The following is a 26,048-nucleotide window of genomic DNA, read 5'->3' on the forward strand; positions in this document are numbered from 1 at the left end:
GAAGTTAAATTTTCTTGAGTAAGTTTCTTTTTAGATGTGGCAGAAGGATTTTCAAGTGTCCCTTCTCCAAAGTAATGATATGAAAAGTTAAAAGTGTCATTGGTAACATGAAGAAATTGACAGCTCAGCCTTGCATTTAATAATTCATCTGGTAACCATAAGCAACCTAGAATTTCATCCCAGCAAGTGAGTGGGCAGGAAGGGGAAGTGTTTCTATGTTTGCCACAGAGGAGAGAAAGCTCCTTCCTCCAGGCTAGTATGGAAATTCAGGAAACTACCCTTCTACTGGCCTTCTACCAAATGGGCTGGCAGAGGAGGAACACAGTTGAGGGGCTTATACAGAAAGGCTTCCTTTCCTCCGTGGCTTATATAGAAACTCAGAACTTTTGTAGACTTATTTACAAAGCTGGAAAAGTAATCGACTTCAAGAAGAGAAATCACTATTTCTGCATGTGACAACTCCCAGTCTAATACGGAATTTTATAGGTTCCCCTAAAATACCACAGCAGATTCCAGAACTGACGAACATTATATAGTCAAATCACACTGCTTGGGTGTCAGTGGATGAAAATAATGAAGATGAGAAATGTTATTTACCATAAAATTTCAATCCATTAGATGAAAGTATACCTCATCAAAGAGTACCAGTTGGGCTCTACTCCCATATGCCAAAGAGCAAGAAAAAGTTTTTTAAAAATGACCCTAGCATCAGTAGCATGCAGCAAAGAGCATGGTGGCTGAGAACTACCTAATTGCTTAAGGGGGGGGGGGTGATGTGAATAGTAAAGTGAATAAAATAAAGATTGTTGACAAGGTCACCCCCCTTTCCTTGCTATCTAATCCAAGCTCATGCCATGGTGTATGCAGGTTTAACTACTCTCCTTCCACTTAATGGAATGGCATCCAAGGTGCTTAAGAACAGTAGCTTTCCTGATTGGATTCTCTTTGTGGGAGAAGCCTAAGAGGATTTTCTACCTAAAGGCAGCTTTTCTTGAAGATGTCGACCTTCTTGCACTTTGTAAAAATGTCCATCAACACGTGCTATCTTTCACTGCTGCTGCCACAGCAGACTGGTCAAACCATGGTTTGGTTGACAGGACTGTTCCTCAGAATTCCCTTGCATGCTGCAATTCACTTCCTGGTTCATTGTAACTGTAGCTTGCCATGACATCTTAACTGAGCAGTTCATATGCACCACAAATAAAAAATGTACACCATAGCTTAACCACTGTGACTCTTCTCAGAAGTTTAGGATGCAGAATGAGCTTTATATTCTTCCCAGAGATGGACTTTCATCTGAACTTCATGAACTAAATCACATATACAGCTGTCAATGTACTTAGTTCTGAGGTATTTGGGTCTCCATCCAGCTTACATTTCTTTCTTTTTGGACTCCTGTTTATGAGCTGTTACTGAGTGACAATGAGGCTCCCACTCAAAACAGACCGACATTCATTATGAGGAGAGCCTTTTTTGAACCTGCAGTGGTCTGTCCTCCAAAGAGATGCTGCTAGATCCAAACACTTCTGGGCTGTTCTGACCTTCAATAAGGTCCTAAAATGGAAGAACCCACTGGAGTGGCCTAGAATGCTTTCAGACTCCGGTCATCAGGTACAAAGGAGGAACACATATTCTGCTTCATTCATATTCTTCATTCTTGCTCAGTGCAAGGCATTTTGCTCTTCTTGATCAATCCTGCTTCCACTGGAGGACCAAACAATTAGGACACTGAACAGAAAACAGACCTACATTTCAGGTCATAGTAAGCTCACTACACCATAAATGGACACCTAGATTCCTCCTGACGGCATGCGCTGCCAAGGCTTAGGCGTCTAGCTACACGGGGTGGTATTCCACTACCGTGTCTTGTCAGTGCAAGGATTTCCACTTGTGTCCCTGTGCACATCCCACATGCTCTCCAAATCTGCTTCAGATGGTTGGGGCAACCCCTAGATCAGGTTTAGGGAGAAGGCAGAAGGCAGGGGGAACATTCCACTGCACAGTACATCTTTGCATTGACAGAACAAGAGACTTAGTGCTTTGTTGGATTCCACCCATGGTTTCTCATAAGTTAGCTAGCAATGCTGCTTTGAGCACTCATGTTTTGAGCATCTTGCAACTCCTAGAAAGCCCAGAATATACCACTTTGCCCATAGGATAAAAGTCCTGGAAAACAGTGAATGCTGAAAATGCTCTTAGTTCCCATATCAAGGCCAATAAAGAAACAAATCCTTTGGAATGGATGGCTCAGTAGTCAAGTGCTTAACAGGGGCCCCTTGACACCACCCAAGTATCGCCTGAAAGCAAAGGAACTCTAAAATACAGACCAAATGTAAACTGACATTTGGCTCTGTTTTCTCATTTTCATCAAATCCAGGTGAGGTGGATGCTTTCCTAAAGGAGCCACTGAGATTAGAGCTACACTGGATGAATAAAAACTAAACCCAATCCAGGTAGAACACAATAAATGCTAGTAGAGGACTCAGTGGATCAGTTAGCCTGAGAAACACTAATATTTGAAAAGGATCACATACTTAGGAGCAGATTCGTAAGCCGTGAGTGTTCCTAGACCCATTAACATTGCTCCTAGATTCTCAGGTTGAAGATGGGGCTAGAAGGAAATTCTAAGAATGTCAGTTGGTCCAGCTTTGTCACTACAAGAAGCATGAATGCTTTTGGTGAGCTCCAAAGTAACCTACAGCTACAATCTCTATTATGGACTGATGAAGAAGACTGGAAATGCAGCTGGTAGAGAATACTACTCAACTGTTAACAGGTATGTGCAGGTAAGAACACATTACACCAAGTCTAGACACATCTGCATTGCTTACACTTTGTTTCCAAGCTTAATTTTAGGTCCCAGATTTTTTAGTTAAAGCCCTATACAAATCTAGGTCCCAGGGATCTCAGGGACTACTTTCTACTCAAGCTCCCCAGCGCCTTAAAATCTACCCAAAAGGCCCTGCTACAGTTTCCTTCCTTTAGATAGACAAGATTGTCATCTACCAGGGCCTGGCAATTGCCCAGGAGTTGTGGAATGTATATATATGATCTTTCCTTATTTTCATTCACAGACAGGTGGAGACACTATTATGTCAGGCATTTTGAGATTAGTAGAGACTTCTTACTGTTTTTAAACTGTTTTATTCAATTGTATTATTTGTTTTTATTTGTATTTTCACATTATTGTGAACTGCCTGTTTAAGCAACAGCAAAAACTAAGTGCACTTACTCAATAGAGAAAATCCACTCCAAAGATCCACTCCTTTAGGAGTAAGGTAATAATTTACTATATCTGCTAAGATTTTTTTTTGGGGGGGGTAGGGAAAGGCCATTAAACTGGAAGCTCTCATAATACCACAAAGCATGTGATGCATGTTAAAATTCCAGCAAGTGACCAACACTTTAAATTAAAAGCATATTAGCTAATGCAGTATGTGCCACTGAGGGTTAAGGGCTAAGCTATAAGTAGTGACTGGAAAACGTTATTCCTAGAAGGTGATCAAAGGTGATCAATAGGACAAGTGCAGCATTTGGGAGCTGAACTGGCAGCACATGAGATTATTCTTGGTTGGGCTGTATAAGATCCAAAAGCTGCTTAGGCAGCCATACTGCAAAGGATGGAGTCTTAAAAGAACAGAAGGAAGGGGCCTTTTGGAGGAACTCCAAGTCTCCAGAAATTAGAATCCACTAGTAGACAAAAGCTGGAGGAGGCAAGCTACTTTGAGAATTTCAGACTCCATGAAATAAGAGAAATATAAAGTACAGCTACCCTTGAGGGCAGACCAGCCTGATATACCAGCTCTCTTTAAGGAATTAATTTAAAGCAGTAATTGGGAATCTCAGACCCAATTCCATTTCAGCAAGATGTATAGTAATGCTGTTGCAGAACACCTCTATAAAGGTATAGCTGAAGATATCACCTATAAAAGCACATGTGGAATAGTCAATATGATCTACTTTCTTGATCTACTATCTGCAGTTATTAGTATAAGGATACAGCTACAAGCTATGTGGTAAGAAGATTTTTATTCTATTTACCGCATAAGAATTACACACCTCAAAAAGGCACCCACCCCAAAAAGAGAGACTTCTACCTAGCAGGCTGGTGGAGGCAGAATGGAACACTTCCTTCTCTGCCCACCATGCATTTGTTGAGGAAAAGACTTTCCTCCATGGCTAACACAAAAATCCAACTGGTCAACAGAAGAGAAATGGAACAATCTAGCTCTCCTCCATCACCATGCTCACTTGCCTCCATGTAATTCCTGGTCACCTATGACTATCAGGTAAGTTGTTAAATACAAGGCTGAATTAGGTAGAAGTTATTGATACTAAAAGGAAGACAGTAGTTCATTTCATGAAGGCACTGTTTTGATTTTTAGTTTTCCATTACCCTAACAATACTCTATTTCAATTTACTACTCAACATTTTCTTGTTTCACCATTTCTAACCTTACAATATTAGAAAAACCCCACAAAAGAGAACATTTTACAAACTATTTACATATATAAACACACAGCTGAGTTATGCAAATAAGCAAATTGATGCAGATAACTTAATCTGCATAAATTATTCTAATTTATTTACCAAATAATTTCATTTTTTTCAAAGCTAGGCATGTAACAGCCATGTTTGCACATAACCACAAAGTCAGGTTTCTGGCTTATTGTGATACATAGCATTAGTGAGACATATTCTGCTGCCCACTACCCAACTGCTGCTGCTTCACTTCTCCCCTGGTGCAAGCAAGATACAAACCGGGAAGCTTTGATTCCCCATTACATGCCAACAAGGTATTGTAATGTGCTGCTCCTTATCAAGACACAGGAACAAGTCAAACTTCATTGTTGCGGCTCGTTAGGGAGAAATTCACCAGGATCCCGTGTTCAGACTTAAGTGGAAGACAAGGCTTTCTGGCTTATTTATTCCACTTATTCCAAGAGAGAAGCTAAGCGGGAGCAATTGATACTCTTATATAGTTTGTTCACACTAAACTACTATAAAGCCAGAAACCTTGATGCTCAAGGTGTTACTTGTGGTCAACCCATGTGCTTTGAATTAGCCTCAAAGCACCACATCTTCTAGCACATCTAGGGACTTATATAAATCAAGACAGTTCTATTTAATAATTGAATTCTTACCAGTGCTTTTATCCACATTAGAAATCTTTGTTCTACAAGCAAAATACACACAGTTAAAATCAAAAAGCAGAAGTAGTGCTTTCCCTCACACGTAGTTTCCACCTTTATGTTCTTGAACATAGAACAGCCATGGGCCAAATACTTCTTTATCTACATTTTCTCTCTCTCTGGCTTTTAAAGCTAAGTGATCTTGGAGAAGGCATATATGTACACAATTTACATATCTGTTGCAGAATATAGGATTCTTGACAGTGCGATGTTACCCAGCTTGGACACAAAAGTCTCAGTTCCCCAGAACTGCAAAGTCACCATAGGGCAGAAATGCCCTGAAAGGATCCCGTGAGACCTTTTACCTGATACTACTGGCCTGCACAAAGTAACACATCAATACGCCAGCAGTTTCAAAATATTAGATTGGTTCCTAGTAGACTGATCTTGATTAAAAGAAAGTTACACCACAAATTGATCCAAGCTCCCAACAGAAAACATGCTTCTGGTATTTTCAGGTCCTCTGGCAAGCGTGGCAAGCAACAAGCTTTCCTACCAACTTTTAAGCTGTGGAGGTGCTTCAAAGTACAACTGCTAGTATGATCCCCTCCACAAGTCCAAAGTTGGGAGGAAAGTGGGGAGCAATTGGCTGCTATGTGGCCAAGGCATCTGGAAAATCTTGATCAGGGCCAAACCAGCAAACTCCCCCTTTCCTGCTTCAGGACAATAAAGGACAGTAGGGGCTTCCTGGCTGCTGCTTCATGGCATCACTTTGAGCCCGGCTTCTTGACAATTACTGAAGCCAGCACACTTCCCACTGTCCTCTTGCAGACAAAGTAGGTGGGGAAGACTTCTTCACCTGGGTCACTTTGCAGAGCATCAGATGAAGTTGCAACGCTCTCTGCCTTTCAAACAGGTAACAGGGTGATTTCTTTGCTTTTGGGTGGAGGCAGTACCATCAAGTTGGTAGGAAGAACCTGGCAACTTATGTTTGGCTAGCAAGGCCTCCAAAAACTGGAGACCCCTAGATTTCCCCTACATTTATGTCATTATAAGCCTACTAGCATTTGCTGCCCAGTTATTTTTATGTAGTAGTTGTCACAATTCATAAGCCACACTTCAACTCGTATTCCATTTGTAACCTCAACTACAGTGCTACATTCTCATCACAACACAATTTTTAAAATAGCCAGTCACCTGGTTGCTATCGCAAGTAGCTACTCCAGTCAAAGCAGTTTAACAGTTAATATTTAATATTTCACCAACTGCTTCTGACATTGAAGCCTTCTAACAATTTATCAGAACTACAGCAAAGAGAACAAACCCTAATATATGGAAACTGTGTAAAACATCAATTAAGAATATGTAGAGTCCACTGGACTTAGGCTGAAATAGACGGCCTTGGCCAAATCTGCCCAGCGTTAAACGGTAATTTATAAGATTGTGATCTCTCTCATAGGGATGTTGGCAAAACACACTAATACTTTACAGTTTGAATCACAGACTTAGGTACTACAGCTCACATAACTTGCCGTTTTCTAAGCCAAATAGACCCCACCAAGTTCTCAAAAAACCCTTCCAGAGGATACCAAGATTGGGATTGTCAGCCGCCTGACAAAGTACAGCACATGGCCACTCAGCTTTGCTTCACTTGGAGCAACAGTGGATAAACCAATTCAAACCAAAGGTCACATTGACCAATGTCCAATCTCTTGGTGGTTGCATGCTAAAATGTGGGAGGCCAAAGTGTGAAAGTGGGAATGGTGAGGACTGCAGTTCTCAAGGAGTCACAAATAAGTTTTAGACTGGTTAGTGTTCTAGAAGCTTATGTTCTATTTTTTTCCACTCTCTGGTCTGCTACACTTTATGAAAATAACTTTTCAAGGAGTGTTTTAACTTGCTGGAATCTTGATGTTTGTTTTGCTTAACCCAACACACATTATTATTTACTTTCTTCCTTAAAAAGAAATGGCTTCCATTATTTTTGCAGGAAAAGCTGTGCTCTCACCACTGCTAAGTGGGGACAAAATCTGCGCCTCCATGACACAAAGTTCATTGGCATCTAAGCCAAGTCACCTCAGCAATAATGAACTGCAGTCCCTTTATACTTTCTCCCAGAAGTGAATGAGATGCATGGACTTGCTGGTGGCAGAGCAATTGTGAAGGAGTCCCTGGGGCTATTCTGTTTCCATAGACAAACAGAATTCATTACTATGAAGCAGCATTTCAGTGCTTAAAGCCAAGCATGACCAAGAGGCATACTAACACGTGAAATTGCCTAGAAACTTTATTTTACCTGTAACAAAATAAGCACGAAATAAGCAATCAAGTACTATTCTTATGTAACAGATTAGACACCAAGGCCAATATCTGAACCTAGGCACATGCATGTGCCACACTAGAAATCTCAAAAGGAACAAGATTGCTGCAGCCTCATGTTACATATAATATACTCAAGTGATTACTGAAATGCCAATTATTTGAAGCCCATTTGTAGGAATGAAAAACTTCCCTTTACCCATTTACCAAAAAAAAGGAAATTCACTTACAAATTGAAATCTGATGATCAAACTGTTAAAAATGAAATATGTGTCTACAGAATAGACATTATGGATGAAAGGGTGTTAAAAAATATAGACCAGACCAATCATAAGCTAACATCCCATCGTATCTGCAAGAGACCAGCTCTGATTTTTCCTCTCCCTGCCTTGTTTCTACTCAGGCTGTAAGAACTAACAGGTAACTTTTAGGACTGGTGCCTGACTTGGCTTGTTTTTCTCTTCCCTTTTATCCGTTCTCCTTTTGTGTCATGTATTTTAGGTTGTAAGCCTGAGAACAAGGACTATTTTACTATCAAGCTCTTTACAGCTGACAAGCAGGATAAAAATACTACACTTTTTTAAAAAATAAAAAACAACACCATTTGTACAGCTTGAGTAAGACACTAGCATTTCCAATTCTTCATCAAAAGCTGCAACCATGTATCAAGACCAGCAAGTAGGAACAAACCGAAAATGTATACACTTTTAAGCATTAAAGCCTTTCACATTAGATACTACTTTTTAAGAAATGTGTGAAAACCCTTCTTACCTTGTTTGTGGCAAATACTTTAGTACCTTTTCATCACTGTGAGAAAATGATACAACAGCATATGGACACACATGCCTTGGTCTTGGTCTTGGTCTGATCTCATCAAAGTAATATTCATAGAAATAATACTGGAAACAAATTCAAAAGAAACTCAAGTTTGCATATTACTAATGCTAAGAGATGCTTCCTGAATTTATTTTATAGTAGATTTCAAACTCTTCATTTGAACTTTGTAATTAAACTAGTATAACACTAGTAATGCTGAAACTTATTAGCACCATGAACAAATTATTATAGTTGTGATTAAAACTCAACTTTCAAGACAAATCTCTACAAAACAAATTCAAAATGTTAGACAGCATTCGACCTGTAACAGCCTGCATACTGGAAAGGATTATACTGGAGTTGTTTCATAAGAACTACAAACCTGACAGCAAGCACATAAATATTTGTATGCAGAAGAAGAAGAAGAGGAGTTTGGATTTGATATCCCGCCTTTCACTCCCTTTAAGGAGTCTCAAAGCGGCTAACATTCTCCTTTCCCTTCCTCCCCCACAACAAACACTCTGTGAGGTGAGTGGGGCTGAGAGACTTCAAAGAAGTGTGACTGGCCCAAGGTCACCCAGCAGCTGCATGTGGAGGAGCAGGGACGCGGTTCCCCAGATTACGAGACTACCGCTCTTAAACACTACACCACACTGGCTATGTTCATACAACTGTCATTCTCTTACCTGTGTGAGCTCATATGCTCTGTAACGTAGGAAGGAACGGATTTTGTCTGCATTCTTTAAAACATGGCATTCATGCTTTGGTGTAGGGTCTAATCCACTTTTAACAGTTGAGTCAATTGATTTCACTGCTAGGTTACTGTATACTGCCTTCATTTTCCCCTAAAAGAGTCAGAAAAATCCCCATCAGGAAAGTATAATGCACACAGCAAACATAAGAAGTCATACCATTTTATATTCAATGAATTCACATATAAAGCAGCCAAATATTTATTGTTCACTCACTCCAGCTACACTAAATGTTGGCAGTCTTTTGAAATATATGCAATTGCCATTAACTCCATCAACAAACCTGACAAACTTTTCAGTTCTGAAAACGACTTTTGCAACTGTTAGCAAATTTTAAAAAATTAAATACTGCAACATAAGGAGTGGCTCTGATTGATACAGAAAAATGCTCTATTTGAAGTGCTTCATGTCAGGAAATTGCTGTATTAAGAAACATATTATTACATTTTATTTATTTCGTAAGATTTTTTCACTTGCCCACACCATAAGATCCCAGAGCAGGATACAGGAATAGAAAATACAAACATAAGCACAAATAAAATGATTACAATTATAAAATACATCCTTGGGAATGATTTAAGAAAAGGGCATACAACGTTAATGAACTGTGAGTGAATTGAAAAACAGCTTAAACTTACTTTTATTACTTTAAAAATAATAATATCACCCACTGCTTTAGCCTCCAGAGGATTGGCTTGCAATAAATCAGCATACCTAGAAAGATATACACCTGGAGAATGTGAAGAGAACAAATGTCAAGGTAAGGTTCAACATTTATGGTGTTTCCTAGTGACGCACAAGAGAATGCCTATTACTATAAAATGTATTTTCCAGATTTTATTTTAACTTTCCATTAAACTACTGAAACCATTTCTATCTGAAAGGACAAAACTAATGCACATCAAACAGACGTGCAAATATTTAACCATCTCTGATGATATATAACCTTAAAAAAGATTGAGAATTCTGTGTGGTCTACTGTTACAGCAAACACAAGGATAACCAAAAAGTAATCTTTATATTTTAGAAGCCCAACAAGAGTTTTAAAATTATATCTTCCTATATACATAGAAATGTAATGTTGTTGTCATGTTGCCAAAAGGTGGCCACACCAGCTCTAACATAACGAACAGCAGCCAGGTGAGAGAGGAAGTAGCCTTGCGAAGTACCTGCCCCCCTTCTTTAAAAGAGATTGGGGCAACCTCTATGGGTGATAGACAAGGGGGAGGTATAAGGATTTTACAATCCATAGCTGTAATAGAAAAAAATAATGAAACAAAGTTGTACCTCTTAAAAATTAAAATAATATTGGTTATTATAGGTTTTTCAGAAGGTGCAGACTTGTTTTAATTTTGGGATATTTGAATTTGAAGTTATGAAAATTGGCTATCAGGAATAAAAGAAAAGAATTTACAGTCAGTAGAACATTAAATGCTGACATGTAAGGAAATAAGACCTAGCAAGAAAAATATTCCAAAAAATTAAAAATTGAGTATTATATACAAATATGAGTACATAAAATTAGGCTTAAATTATTTTTAAAATAATTATTCATTTCAGAAATATTTAAAATATAAGACATTTTAAAATGGTCTTGTTTCATTATTTTTTTCTATTACAGCTATGGATTGTAGGAAAGTTGTACAAAATGGCTGCCCAGTAAAACGGAAAAATTTTCTTTACAAGGAATAAAAAAACCATAAATTTCATTCTTTGTCGAGAAAGAGCATGTCTTTGCAATAATTTTCAACATCAAAAACATCATGACCACACGCTGTAAATTCAGGTTTTCTAAACCTAGTTTTTCCACCAAAATATATATATATATATATATATATGCTTTCGTAGATTTTCACGGGTACAGGAATGCAGGTTTTGGTGTCCTCGGGTGTCTTCCCGTGTAAAAGTTGGGGTGTCTAGGCGACGTTTCGACGAGGTCTCACTCGTCATCTTCCTGCATATATATATATATGCAGGTTTTGGTGTCCTCGGGTGTCTTCCCGTGTAAAAGTTGGGGTGTCTAGGCGACGTTTCGACGAGGTCTCACTCGTCATCTTCAGGCTGGTGCTTTCGGCTTCTTGTTACTGGAACAGAGCAGGATCTCAGTGTTTGAGTTCCTATAAATACTGTAGAGGGGGTGTGGTGTATAGCCTCCAATGTTCTGGGCAGAGAGGAAGTTCCCAGGCTAGTGTGCCTTTTCTTCTTTTGTTCCTTAATTACTTGAGAGATATCTTGAGTGATTTCTTGAGTGATATCCTGAGTACCACTTAGGTGGGTCATTAGGTGTGGATTAGTTGTTAAAGTCTTTGTGTCTTGACCTCTTGAACTTTGTGAAGAGTTTTCTTGAGAAGATGGCTGTACTGTACTTAGTTGTGCTCTGGCTTGGCTTCGTGTATAGGGGCGAGCTGTGGTTTTGTGGCTTGTGTCAGCCAGATCTGTGTAGGGATTGCAGGGGGGTGCAGCATCCGGAGGTGCCACCATGGATTGGCTACTGGATGGTGTCTGTAATTCATCTGTGGAGAGGGTCTGGGTTTGGGTCTGGTGTGGTTGATTGGTGTTGGCGTTCTGTGTGCCTCTGGATCTGGTGTCAGTTTTTGTGGGGAGGGCTAATTTCCAGATGTCTGGCAAGCGGGATGTGTCGTCACGCTTGTTCATGTTGTGAGGGTGTTTCTCTATCTCGATGGCTTCCATGATTATTCTCTTGTGGTGATGTTCCGTGTTAAAGAGCAATTTGGAATCTGCAAAATTAATTTCGTGTCCTGTTTCTTTCATGTGTTGGAAAAGAGAGGAAGTTTTTTCTTCTTTTTTGACGGCATTCTTGTGTTCTGCGATACGTGCATTTATTCGTCTGTTTGTTTGTCCAATGTACGTGGCTGGGCAGACTTTGCAGGGTATTTCATAGATCCCTTGGTTTTCCAACTGGATTTTATCCTTGGGGTTTCTGAGGATATTGGCTATTTTTTGGTTGGTGCAAAAGGCTGTTTTGATATTGTGTTTATGGAGGATTTTGCTAATTTTATCTGTAGTGCCCTTGATATAAGGAAGGAGGGCCATGCCATTGTTTTCTTCTGTGTCTTGGTTTTTGGGGGGTGTTTCCTTTTGGATTAGCTTCGTAATCCTGTTTTGCTGGTATCCATTGGCAATTAACACGTTTGAGAGATTCTGTAACTCAGTTGTCAAGTGGTCTTTGTCAGCCAGGCGTTTGGTTCTGGAGATGAGAGTCTTGGCTACGGAGTTTATTTGTGCAGGGTGGTGGTGTGATTGTGCATGTAAGTAGCGGTTGGTGTGTGTTTTTTTCCGGTAGATAGTGTGTCCTAGGGAGCCATCAGGTTTTTTGTAGATTAGGACGTCAAGGAAGGGAAGTTGGTTGTTGGCTTCTATTTCCATAGTGAATTGTATTTTGGGGTGTAAGTTGTTGAGATGTGTGAGGAAGCTATCCAGTTTTTCTTTCCCGTGTGGCCAAATTACAAAGGTGTCGTCAACATATCTGAGCCAAAGTTTGGGTTTGTGTTCTGACTTGTCTAAAGCATTGGTTTCAAAGTGTTCCATGTACAGGTTTGCGATGACCGGTGAGAGGGGTGATCCCATAGGTGCTCCTTCTATCTGTTTGTATCTTTGTCCATTGTGGATGAAGCAAGGATAAAATCCAGTTGGAAAACCAAGGGATCTATGAAATACCCTGCAAAGTCTGCCCAGCCACGTACATTGGACAAACAAACAGACGAATAAATGCACGTATCGCAGAACACAAGAATGCCGTCAAAAAAGAAGAAAAAACTTCCTCTCTTTTCCAACACATGAAAGAAACAGGACACGAAATTAATTTTGCAGATTCCAAATTGCTCTTTAACACGGAACATCACCACAAGAGAATAATCATGGAAGCCATCGAGATAGAGAAACACCCTCACAACATGAACAAGCGTGACGACACATCCCGCTTGCCAGACATCTGGAAATTAGCCCTCCCCACAAAAACTGACACCAGATCCAGAGGCACACAGAACGCCAACACCAATCAACCACACCAGACCCAAACCCAGACCCTCTCCACAGATGAATTACAGACACCATCCAGTAGCCAATCCATGGTGGCACCTCCGGATGCTGCACCCCCCTGCAATCCCTACACAGATCTGGCTGACACAAGCCACAAAACCACAGCTCGCCCCTATACACGAAGCCAAGCCAGAGCACAACTAAGTACAGTACAGCCATCTTCTCAAGAAAACTCTTCACAAAGTTCAAGAGGTCAAGACACAAAGACTTTAACAACTAATCCACACCTAATGACCCACCTAAGTGGTACTCAGGATATCACTCAAGAAATCACTCAAGATATCTCTCAAGTAATTAAGGAACAAAAGAAGAAAAGGCACACTAGCCTGGGAACTTCCTCTCTGCCCAGAACATTGGAGGCTATACACCACACCCCCTCTACAGTATTTATAGGAACTCAAACACTGAGATCCTGCTCTGTTCCAGTAACAAGAAGCCGAAAGCACCAGCCTGAAGATGACGAGTGAGACCTCGTCGAAACGTCGCCTAGACACCCCAACTTTTACACGGGAAGACACCCGAGGACACCAAAACCTGCATTCCTGTACCCGTGAAAATCTACGAAAGCATATATATATATATATATATATATATATATATATATATATATATATAAAAAATTAGGCATTTATAAAATCTTTTGAGTGCTGGTGTATTTTTTTCTGAAATCCTCATCATTTTATTGAGTCCTGTGTAAAATTTCAAGGAGATCTGATCATTGGTTATGGAGAAAAAAAACCAAATGTACACAAGGACATCGTGAGCCGAGGGTCTCAAGAGGGACAGACAACGCAGATTTAATGAAACTTTGAAGTGCTATAAAATTAAAACCATTTGAGATAGAGGGGGGGGAAATTAAGGGGGTTTCTTTCAACCATAAGGGAAGGGTGTACAGCAAGTTTCATCAAAATCTGAGATAGTGGCTGACAAAACTCTTGTTTGCATTGATTTGATTGTGGAATGACCCTTATATTTATATTGAGATACTGGCTTGGATCTAGAGTTCCCAAGTGCCAATCTCTACATATGAGCTGTCCCCACTCATCAAAGCAGGAAACTATTTTTGCCCATTCCTTCAGTCCACTGTACTTCCTGAAGGGCTGGAGGACACTCCAAAACAGTGTTGTTAGTTGTTAGGAGTTGAAGCTGGACTTCACATACTGGTTAGAAATTATGGGTGGATTCAACATAGAGCTAAGTAGGGTAAGTGTGTAGAGATTGAGGTCTGCTTGAATCAAAACTTTCCCCTCTTCTCCTCATGTGCCCCTTCACCCTGTTCTAGGGTTTCTCCTCATACTCAAGAACAGATTTAGAGGGTACAAGGAGCATGTGGGACGAAAGTTTTGTTGCACAGGTAGATCTCATTCCTTGTAAACAACTTCGTTGAATCCTGACCCATGAATCAACACTCATCTTAATCTCTCTACTATTCTTTAAGGCATAAATTCCATGAAAATGAAAGATGCTATTTACCTAGGGAAGGGTTGCCAAGAACTGTTATCTTGGAATGGCCCACCTGCAAGCCATTTTCACATATGTTTTGCACCTAAAAATAAGCATTTAGTTAGCAATATTAGAGCACAGACTTGGCAATAAATATCAACAATATTGTTCAAACTTCAATTAAATGCTAATCTTACACTGTGCATTTTGATGGTGATGCTTCTGACACTGATTAGATAAGTTTGTGCAATGGCACATAATGTTCACAAACATTCCAAATGCTTAGTGAGCAAAGGAATCAGGGCTTTCAGTGTTTGCTGACAACCTCTGGAATGCGAAGTGCATAACAAACAACCCTTATCCTGCTCTAAGATAGGAGTGGGATTTGTCTTCATCTTGCATAGAATCCCTCACCCTAGATGCAAACTTGGACATGGAGAGAGGAGCAGAGGATTGTTCCTGATCTCATGCTGTATTTCAAAGGTCAGTAAAGCGGTAAGACTCAAACTCTAGGAACCACATTTTTGGACTCTACTAATAGCAGGCAGATCTTTAACATACTAAAACAACAGAAGTTGTTAATAACAACACAGTTTTAATAGTGGTATCGAGGTCAATTTAATTAGTAGCCAACAGTATAGTTTCCATAGCAAAAAAACTGTTGTATAATTAAAATATTTAGAAGAAAAAGCAGACAACTTTAAACTATATATAATTATACCTCTTTAATTATATATTTATACCTCCACCCACTATTTGTAACATACACATCTTTCCAAAATGTTATCTACATAATTACCTGACAATTATAGCATCAAAGCACTAAAGTTTAATATAAATTCCACATCATAGAAGAATATTAAATAAATACATGTTTAAAAATTTTAGTGTTAACATTGTTAGAAAAATATTATATTATTCTCCACAGTGGAACATTTCTATATTTGTCAATGTCATTAAAAAAATCATAAAATCACTAGAGCCAATTATTTCAGAAACTCTCTTATATTTTGTTAGCCTTCTCTTCCTTGTACAAACTTTTGTGAGTTTGATCATTTCTGCAACCTTCCATATCTTTTCCAGCCACTCTTGCCACAGGTGGAGAACTATTCATCCATTTCTGTGCCATCAATACTCCTGATGTTATTATCAAGCTTCACTCTCACTATTTTTTGTCCTACCAAAATTGTCATAAGATGGAAATGAACATTTTGATGAATCAATCAATATATTTACAATCATTATACACCTTTAGGCGCGAGACAAAAATGTTCCTCTTTAATCATGCCTTTGGTTGACTGACATCCAATGGCCTTTTAAAATATGTTCGGAAGGGAGGATTATGGGGTCATATTTGTTTTAGTTTTTATTATTTTTGTTTTTAATATTGTGATTCTATCTTGTGAACTGCCCAGAAACCTGCAGGTATAGGGTGGTATACCAATGTAATAAATAATAGCAATAACAATAATTTCACTCTATATGTAAACACACATACAGAAAAGCATACACACCACTTTACCTGGAAGGACTTTATCATTCAATCATTCCACCAAATATCATACTATCATCTTTTGCTCTAAAGTATTAATCTGAACTATCCATATTCCACCCTCTCTAAAATGGTAATTTCCACTGCATAACCATCATTTAATTCATAGCCAAGCACAGCTTTCAAATACTCAGGTTTAGCATACTCACTCTGCACAGCACACTATTTCTAGCAGCACATTTTCCTACTACGAAGTAAACCAAAAATAACCTTCTACCATACTGTTCAATTGGTTGTACAGTCAATTGCTGGGAGACAATCAGCAGTATGACTTCTCAAGGGTAATCAATCTAGAACCTAAATCTAGGCAGCCTATTATGTGCATTTCACAATTCAACAGAAGCATAATAGCGTCAGCTGGAAGGTTTCCCCCACAAAATATGGGTTGTATCCAAGTAAGTCTCCCTGTCAGACTATGGAATTTCCCCTTCTTTTCCTCCCACTGCACACAGCCTCAGTCCTGTTCTGGGGATTCTCCAAACCCTCCAAAACATATCCTTGCCAGGAGACAGGGCACGTGCAGGGAGAGAAAAGAGGAGAAGTTCCATTGAGCAAGAAGACATCTTTGCATTATTAGAACAGTTTCACACTCTGTCTCCTTCAGCATCATTATGCTTCAATAGTTATTTTAAAGAAATAAAAATTCTTACCATGTCACGGTCAACCTTTAGAAATGCAAATGTTTCCTCTAACTCTTTTTCCGATCTGCCATCCTGCTTCAATTCTCTTCGTTTCTCTATGAACTTTCAAAAGACAAAATTCTAATAGCAACAGAAACTAGCATACATTATAATTTAATGACTTTGTATGATCTATGATTTCAAAAATCTGAATTCTACAGAAAGGTAAACAAATTAACCAGAAAAGTCAAAATGTGAAATACTGAATGCAGTTTATATATAAATTGTTTATTTATACTTGGTAGAATGACAAGAGGCTGTGCAAAATACAGTAGGCAACCAAAGATGTAACAGACATAAGGTTCACAAGTGTAAAGAAAACAGCTTGGATCCAAAGACTGCATGAGCACAAAGCCGCTCATGCAACAGTTATATATTCTAATATAAATTTGTACGTTTTATCAATGTAAACTGCTTTGAAACTCTTTTAAAAGTCAAAAGGCAGGATCATAAATAAATTAAATATGTCTCACCCCTTCTTGTCCCTCCCTCCCACAAAAGCTTCTTTGCAACTTAAATGAGTTTTGTTCGTATTAATACGAACACGTTTTTGTGTACTTCAGGTACTATTTCATGTATGAATATTTGGTACTCACCTCTTTTTCCAACAGTTCACTATGAACCAAACTGGCTTTTTTGTAGGTGAAATTGTCCTTTGAATGGTTTTCCATATATGATGAATGCAAAATGTTCACAATCTCTTGAAATTCACGAGATCCTGCTGTTACTGGCTGAAAAAGAGCTACAGAGAAAGAAAACAAGTATCTCAAAATCTGTGTGTCTTGCAATTAAATGCTACTGTGTTACTGCAGGCAATCCTCATTTTGCAAGGGGGTTCTGTTCCAGATCCCTGCATGTGTCAGCAAAGCACGCATAAGCCCACTCAAACCCACCCCTTTTCATGACATCTTTATGATGTTTTGGGACTACTTCCAGATTTGGCACCATGCACATGTGTGTGATTGCGTGTCATTCGGACACGCCCAAACCAGGAGTTGACTGTAGTTCATTTTATGAAACCATGCACATCCAAGAGTGGACAATTCTGTCAGAGAGTCTTTAAAGGTACAGAAAAGCATTAGAGCATAGGGCAGAGATAAAATCAAACAAATTCCTTTTTCTTTTGCACAGGATAAAGCTGCAAATTTAATAAGAAATTTTAGTTGCTCATTTTTTTAGAAGTTCCATTTTCCCAGGTCTAAATGGGTAGTTTGCATTGCCTATAGCTTTTCTTGAAAGACCACTTACAGAATACTTAACATTTCGTAAGTAGAATGCATTAACTATAGTAGAAGTTTCACATTCAGTGATAAACCTATAACATGAAAAACCTCTACCCAATTTTCAGCATTTGCTTCCTTTTCCAGTATCCCTCCATACTCCAATCCACATTATTCTTCCAAGGGCTGGGGAGGAAAAGACTGAAAGCTGAGAACTTATAAATTAAGGATTTTTTAGTCTTCCAACCACTATTTCTTAAGAAAATTTAGAACTTTGGGTGAAGATACCTAAATTAAAGGCACACATTTTTTTTTGCTCAGAAGTCTCTATTCCAGATGTTTTGAGACTACAATTCCCACCATCCCCGACCACTGGTCCTGTTAGCTAGGGATGATGGGAATTGTAGTCCCAAACATCTGCCCATGGGATTTGCAGATGGGCACTTGGAAGAACCCGCACTCATGTCCTGCTTGTGGGTTTTCCACAAATATCTGGTTGGTCACTGTGAGAACAGGATGTTGGATTAGATGGACCACTGGCCTGATTCATTTTGGTTCACCATGCACAGTACTGAGTTAACCAGGGCTTGTAGTTAAGCTATCTCCTCACCAACATCAAATTGTAGCCAGTGTTTGTTTTTGCCTACAGCCTGTACTTAAAAAGCAGAGAACATAACCATGAGTCCCAGTTTGAATGATCTACTAAACCAAACTTTGGCTTAACTGAGTGTAGTGGAGCAATAAAAAGGACGTGGCCCAAAATACAACAACTTGTAAATTGAACCTGGAACTTTCTGCATACAAAGAAAAGTGCTCCATCACTGTGCTATGGGACGAATAGACTTCTGCTACAGTAGTTTCTATACTGAGACCAAGAGTTTTACTTCATCTGCAAGGTATGATAATACTATTCAAACCTTTATATTTCCTTCACAGAAAGACAGTATTGCTAAGCTAGTTCCCAAACCTAGAACAAAATAGAATTCCAAACAATTGCTGCAACCTCTTGACAAATCCTTCCTGCACATAGAATACTGCTAGAAGTGTATTAATAATTTGATTTCCTTAAAGTAGACAGCACAGAACTGCTAAAAGAGTTCCAAACTTGGGGGGGGGGGGAGGAAATCGTTTTAAGTACCAAGTACTGGAAGATCTCAACCTCAGATTTGATCAAGAAATTTGAGATAGCACTTCTGAAAGAGTGGTCAATATATGAAACTTGGTAAAGGGTAATTATGTTAAAATGGTCTAATATGTCAACTTTCAGATTAAGAAGGACCTCATATTTCAACTCTTTCATGGTCTGCTCTCTAGTTCATTTCTCAAGGGGGGAGATCTCTTTCAATTAGTGGTAAGAAAGTCTCCATGGAATTAAGACTCGCCACAAATAATCTCGGGAAAAGGCTAATTACATAATCCTTCTATTAGTTCCTTCATTGCTTTGCTCTTTTTGAGTCAAATGTTTTCTACAATTCTCTGGACAGTATGGTTCCCACAATATCATGTTCCACCTCTTGTTTATTAAGCCTATGCTGCTGTCTAAGACGACACCCAGAGCAGGAATTTCTTCTATTTTTCAGGTTTAATTAAGATTTTAAAATTCTTAATTAAGTTTGTGGAACACCATGGCTTCCAGTAGGTATATCAATATTGTGTTCACACATGATCGGGACTGAAATAACTGCACCTTATACACAGTAACTCTTCAGGTATCATGGACAGAAGAGCATAAGAGCGCTCAAGAGATCATTCAGAATTACTGGAGCAATGCAAAATTGAAATGATTTGCAAGAGGCTCCTTAAGAATTGTAACTGCACTAGGAAGTTCCAAAATGAGCAATAAATTCATGAGTAAATTTAGACAGAATTTACCATTGTGAGGCATGGAGTCAGTGTAGGACCATGGAGGCCAAAGTTCAAATTTCCACTGAGCTATGAAGTTCACTAGGTGACCATAGGCCATTCACTGTCTCAGCCTAACCTACTTCACAGGGTTGCTGTGAGCGTAAAATGGTGAAAAGGACCATATATACCACCTGCAACAGTGTGCAATGCAGTGCAAGGGCACATGAGTCCATCACACTCATGTTGCCATGTTAAAGCTATCTTTAGGAACCTAGTGGTTAATGTATCACTTTACATTCTATTAAAAACGTACATGCAACAAAGGCCCAGAACCAGATACTTTGGAAGCAGTTGCATCTCTTCTAACTTAACATTTTTGGTTCACACTGTATTCTAGAAATGCTCATAAGAACATCAGACACTGTTCACTGACTTGGGTCTATGTACAAAACAAAATAAAAAAATTCCTTCCAGTAGCACCTTAAAGACCAACTGAGTTAGTTCTAGGTATGAGCTTTCGTGTGCATGCACACTTCTTCAGATACACTGAAACAGAAGTCACCGGACCTTTCTATATAGTGAGAAGGTGGGGAGGGGTATTACTCAGAAGGGTGGTGGGAATGGGTGATTGGCAGATAGCTGCGATGAGCCTGTTGACGACTCTTAACGACTGCAATAGGTCTAACAGGAAAAAGCAAGGGGTGAGAAGGTGAAAAATGGCTTTGTCATGTATAATGAGATAAGAATCCAATGTCTTTATTCAAACCAGGTCTCTCCATAGTTTTAAGTTTGGTGATAAGTTGCAATTCAGCAGCTTCTCTTTCCAGTCTATTTCTGAAATTCCTTTGTAATAGAACAGCTACTTTGAGATCTTGTATAGAATGTCCTGGGAGATTGAAGTGTTCTCCTACTGGTTTTTCTGTCTTGTGGTTCCTGATGTCGGATTTATGTCCATTTATTCTTTGGCGTAAGGTCTGGCCTGTTCTTACGCCAAAGAATAAATGGACATAAATCCGACATCAGGAACCACAAGACAGAAAAACCAGTAGGAGAACACTTCAATCTCCCAGGACATTCTATACAAGATCTCAAAGTAGCTGTTCTATTACAAAGGAATTTCAGAAATAGACTGGAAAGAGAAGCTGCTGAATTGCAACTTATCACCAAACTTAAAACTATGGAGAGACCTGGTTTGAATAAAGACATTGGATTCTTATCTCATTATACATGACAAAGCCATTTTTCACCTTCTCACCCCTTGCTTTTTCCTGTTAGACCTATTGCAGTCGTTAAGAGTCGTCAACAGGCTCATCGCAGCTATCTGCCAATCACCCATTCCCACCACCCTTCTGAGTAATACCCCTCCCCACCTTCTCACTATATAGAAAGGTCCGGTGACTTCTGTTTCAGTGTATCTGAAGAAGTGTGCATGCACACGAAAGCTCATACCTAGAACTAACTCAGTTGGTCTTTAAGGTGCTACTGGAAGGAATTTTTTTATTTTGTTTTGACCATGACAGACCAACACGGCTACCTATCTGTAATTGGGTCTATGTAGTATTCTTTTGATCACAAGTTTAGACAAACCTAGGCCATGTGCCATCAAATAATTAGGAAAGTTATTCAACCTTCTAGGACTCCTGAGTCTTCTTCAACTGCAGACTATAGCTGTAGCCTTCAGGAATGGGCCAAACCAACCTACCTTGAACTTCTGGTTACAAAATACGTTTTATGTTTGCATTGCTCAAGTTAAACTCTTCTTGAAGGATGGAAAGTGTGAAGTACACTAATGGCAGCCTCTTGAAAAAGATTAAAGATTAAAAGAATGAGAGCATTTTTGAAGGAAATGATCCAAAGGAGGTTCATTAAGGAACAGCAAGGTGAAGCGAAACAAAAAGGAAGCATTTTTGCCACAAAAGGCAAACGTTAAGATGCTGCATATTGTATACATAAGATCAGTCGAACCAAGGGGACTAGAGAAGCAGCAACAGCGCTACCTCGCCAGGGCACGAGATGCTGGCATCCGCTTCCCTCCTACAACGCGAGGGCGGTATACACGGCTTTCATCAGGGGCGGAAAGAGAGAACTTCGCCGAAGTGAGCGCGCCCCAGCCAGCCTACCCTGCAGGAGGGATGATGCTCCTCTCTCCTCTGCTGCAGAGCGCGCAAAGTCGGCGAGCCATTTCCCCCCGCGCCTTTCCAGAGAACCATCTTCTCTGCGAGCTGGCGCGGATGATGCCCACACCCCCCCTTCGGCCCAAAAAACCACCACACCCGTATCCAGCCTCTTCTAAAGCGGCCATTTCAAAACAAAACGAGTTGGGGGTTTTTTTGGGGGGAGGGGGTATTTGTTTTCCAAACGCCTCTCTCTCTCTCCCCACCCCCACCCCCCAGCTTCGGAAGGGGAGAATAAGGTTCTCATCCGTGCCAACCACCTTCAGCGCGGCTGCGAGAGGCTCCTCGCATTCAGCTGTGTCGCGAATGTGGCTACGTGGAGCGAGAAGCGGGAGAAGGGAGGAATTGGGGCTGGAGGGAGGAATTGGGGCTGGGAGGAGGGGTGCGATGCGAGGGAACCACCTTTCTTTTCTTTGCTCTTCCTGGGGATCTGAAAGTTTTTCTTAAGGGGCATGTTGTCTTCGGGGGCTCTGGGGAGCCCATCGCTATACTGGGGCTGCTGCTCGGGGGCCTCGGGGCCGCTGCCCTTGCGGTGGTCCCCGCGCGGGGATCCCCTGCCCTCGCCGGCGGCCCCGAACGGCGCTTCCTCGTCGCTCCTGCTCCTCTCAGGGCGGCCGCCATTTTGTGTGGAGTTCTCTGCGTCGGCGGCTGCAGCTCGGTTCTCCCCGCCGGAGAGGCCGCTGCTGTTCTCCGCCCGCTGAGGCTGCTCTGGCACTCGCTCGCCGCCGCGGCCGCTCATGGCCGCGGCCTCCGCCATGAAGCCGCCCGCACTGCTACACCGCGCTGGCGATCTTTGTCCCGCCAATGAGCCGCCCCTTCCTCAAAGCCATGCACGACTCCACCGCCACTGCCGCCGCCCCCTCCCATACAAAGCACAGACACTCCTCCTTCCTCTCTCCCTCCCCTTCGTTCTAACATGGCGGTGGGGCGTCAGGAAAGAGGAGGAGCTTGTTCCCCTTCACTTGCAGCCAAGCGCTGCGCAGCGCCGCCGCTTATAAATGCGCGAAGGCCCGCCCTTGGGCTTGCTGCGAAAATGGCCGAAGGGCCTGGCGGAGTGTGTTGAGATAGAGCGCTCAGCCCTCTTTCGAGGCGCCCTTGCCTCAGCGTTACATTCTGTACGGTGCACAAGCAAAAACATGTATTCAGTTTCTTCCCTTTCCCTCCTCTTACCAGCCGGAATATGGTGGCCCGGCCTTCCTTGGGTGAGGAAGAACGGCGCCTTTTCCCGGGCTCCATGCTTTTAAAAGCAAGACTACACGCGCACCAAGTTGTCTTCCTCGCCATCCTGCACAGGACGGGACCTGAAGGACACCCGCCGTCTGGCCCACTACTGTCGGATATGAAGCATCTTTCAATTAAGTATTGCTTTTCTGTGCTGTAACAGGAAAAGTTGGTGGCATTTCGGTTTTTCCTTCCACACAGCCCTTTTGCTGCAGAAGGGAAAAGGAAACAAGGGATATGCTCTTGCTCTGCTGGTTCATCTCCCTAGCCTAGGGTAAAACATATTTTCTCTTCAAGCAAATTGCTACAAACGTAAAGCTTATCAAAATGCTCAGGAAGATCTGCTACACTGCGTACAAAATATCTCAAAGTAGTTGTCCTCATGCTTTTAGAATATGCCTCCCTTTTTATTTTTTCCCCATGTAAAACTCAGTATTTCTTGAAATAATTATGGTAGGAGAATGGAATCAAAACATAGCTTCAAATTTATATTTTTACAAATCAAGATGCACTGTTGAAAATATTTTAAATAATTTTTTTATGTTTTGAACTCTAATCCCCTGTCGCAGTGGGCTTTTAGATACTACATATCTTACTTAACAAAACATTAATTCATTAATTCATTTAGAGTGCATTTTTTGTTCATTTCCACTTACTGGATTTCTAGTTCACAAAATGCCTAAAGGTAATTATAATTCCACTGCTCCCTCAGCACCTCTCCTGGCCCCAAATCATCAGTTAGGCTGGATGGTTGAAGGCAGGTGTCTTGTCCTTAGTTGACTTGTATGAAGTCCCTTGCACTTTTTACCCTAGTGAAGCTTTGTGTAACTATCCAAATCAGCTCGAGATTTCAAAGGGATTAGATTGTGCCTGCACCTTTGGACAATCAAAACATAGTTGAACTGGTTATCATGCAAGACCTAAATCAAGAAGAAACAGCAATAGTATTTATCTCCGTGGGATCTCATTCCCTAACTCTTCAGAGAGGAAAATATCTTTCTATGAACTTGCAGTTTGATGGCCACACAACTACCTTCCCCTTGCATTGCTTATCTGCCTTGGATAAAGGAATTAGTGCAGCTATTATAGCCAAAAGTTGTTTCCAATAGATTTAATTGTATATCATTCAGTTACTAAAAGTACAAAAGCCCTGCCAGGAAAGAAAAAAAGACTGCTCTTCTGACACTATCATGACATGTCATGGGAGAAAGGAAAACATGTACTGTACACAGAAAATGATAAGAGCAACAGGGTAGAGTACATTAACCTGCTTTGGAATGTTTTGTTTTATTTGCTAGCAGAATACCCTACTATAAAAATGCACAAATTATACTGCAGACTCCTAACTGAGAAGATATACAGCAAAAGTATGTTTGGCCCAGCATAATTGATGGGATATGGTGGAAAGCAATGAACAGTTCAACCGTCCTCTGCATTTGTACTCATGAGAAGCTCATCTTCAGAGATACCTGACAGCTTTCTGATAGCTTTCACATGTTACTATTCTGGTACTGTTTCGCAGAACCAGTTCAGAGATTAAAGAAAGGAGGTTGGCTGATTGATTGATTGATTGATTGATTGATTTAATTCTATACCGCCCTGTACCCAGGGGTCTCAGAGTGGTTCACAGGCTTGGCAAGGAAGAGTAACCTGCTGGCCTCCAATTCCTATCAGCCCTTTACAGCATAGTCAGTGGTCAGGATGATAGGAGTTAGAATTCAGCAACTGAAAGGCCACAGGTTAGCAAACCTTCTTGTAACAGGAAAAGGCCAACATTCAGACCTACCTGAATACCACTGCTCCGCATATAGAAAATCAGCTCCCAACTTCCAGATCTGTGGTATGCTGTTGACATTGCCAAAGAGTTTTGCACATGTTCTGCGGTGCTGTATTAATTGTTATCATTTTCTTGGGCCATTTGCACAATCTTATGTGAAGCAGAAATGGTACTGTGATGGGTTTGAATGTGGTACCTTCCCAGCACCTAAAGATAACTAAACTCTATACTAGCAGACCTAAGAATTGAGAATTTCCTATCTCCCCTTTTCTCTCTGTTATTTGTTAAAACTCCACATATGATATTAGCAGTGTTGCTTAGCAATCCGTATATAAACTCTCACCAACCCCCCTAGTAGAAAAAAACAATTGTTTCAAGTACATCTTGTATTCTAATGTGAAGGAATGAACAGCTGAGAATACATGAAAGAGTTTGGCTAGGCAGAGCAGTATAGTTGAATTTAACTTAGGGTTATATATTAATCATGGCTGATTAAGAATAGATTTTTGTTGTAGACAGGTAAAGAACAGAATAATTAATCAGAAATTAATTAAATCAGACATTGAAGGATGGCAATGTCTGACCACATATTATAATGAGAAGGTTGGGGTGGGCTAGTCAAAAGAGCAGGGGGCTAGTCTGACTGGTTGTAATTTTTATGGGAAAGTTGTTGGTTGTTTAAATATCATGTATGTCATCTTTGAAATGTATAAGAAACATTGCTTTGGATGTGGTTCTTTGCAGCCTCCTCCTTATTTTTTTCTTTATTTGTCAATTATTTTTATTGCTTTTCCATAATTTTTAACAAATTGTCACCAAATTAATGCAAATTCAATACAAATTTAAAAGCTGACTTCCCACCCACCCCAGATGTCCCTTCTATTTTCCTCCCTCCCTTGTTGCTCCCAATAAAATAACTTTTCCAACTATCATTTCAAAATACATTCATCCCTTCTCCCTACACATCACCTATTCAATTACCAATTTCTGCTGTGGCTTTTATACATTGTTATAACCTGTCCTCAAAATAGTTGAGTAGAGTAAATCCTATTTTATC

General features: G+C 40.3%; 1 protein-coding gene and 1 long non-coding RNA gene across 8 annotated transcripts in view; one reads left to right on the forward strand and one right to left on the reverse strand.

Moving 5' to 3' along the window:
• TASOR (transcription activation suppressor) overlaps positions 1-22,898 on the reverse strand; it is a 74,374-nt gene extending 51,476 nt beyond the window's left edge. For 2 of the 7 annotated variants that reach the window (XR_014153133.1, XR_014153134.1), the window contains exons 1-8: positions 22,396-22,897; positions 17,351-17,496; positions 16,725-16,817; positions 14,553-14,625; positions 9,659-9,750; positions 8,955-9,113; positions 8,224-8,351; positions 5,146-5,177 (exon numbers count right to left, since the gene is read on the reverse strand). Coding sequence is in view for 4 of the 7 variants with exons in the window: in XM_081848813.1 (XP_081704939.1) it covers positions 5,146-5,177; positions 8,224-8,351; positions 8,955-9,113; positions 9,659-9,750; positions 14,553-14,625; positions 16,725-16,817; positions 17,351-17,496; positions 22,396-22,750 (1,078 nt within the window). In the remaining 3 variants the exon portion in view is untranslated. Of the gene's footprint in view, positions 1-5,145; positions 5,178-8,223; positions 8,352-8,954; positions 9,114-9,658; positions 9,751-14,552; positions 14,626-16,724; positions 16,818-17,350; positions 17,497-22,395 lie in introns of all 7 variants that reach the window. The other 5 variants (XM_081848812.1, XM_081848810.1, XR_014153135.1 and 2 more) reach the window with 4 other exon arrangements.
• Positions 1,107-7,626, forward strand: LOC309334535. The gene is made up of 2 exons (XR_014153144.1): positions 1,107-2,786; positions 5,379-7,626. It is a non-coding gene; the product is annotated as an uncharacterized lncRNA (long non-coding RNA).
• Positions 22,899-26,048: the final 3,150 nt, after the last annotated feature.

Source organism: Podarcis erhardii (genome assembly GCF_964252035.2).
Source record: "Podarcis erhardii genome assembly, chromosome: 2".
In the NCBI taxonomy this organism is placed as follows: Eukaryota; Metazoa; Chordata; class Lepidosauria; order Squamata; family Lacertidae; genus Podarcis; species Podarcis erhardii.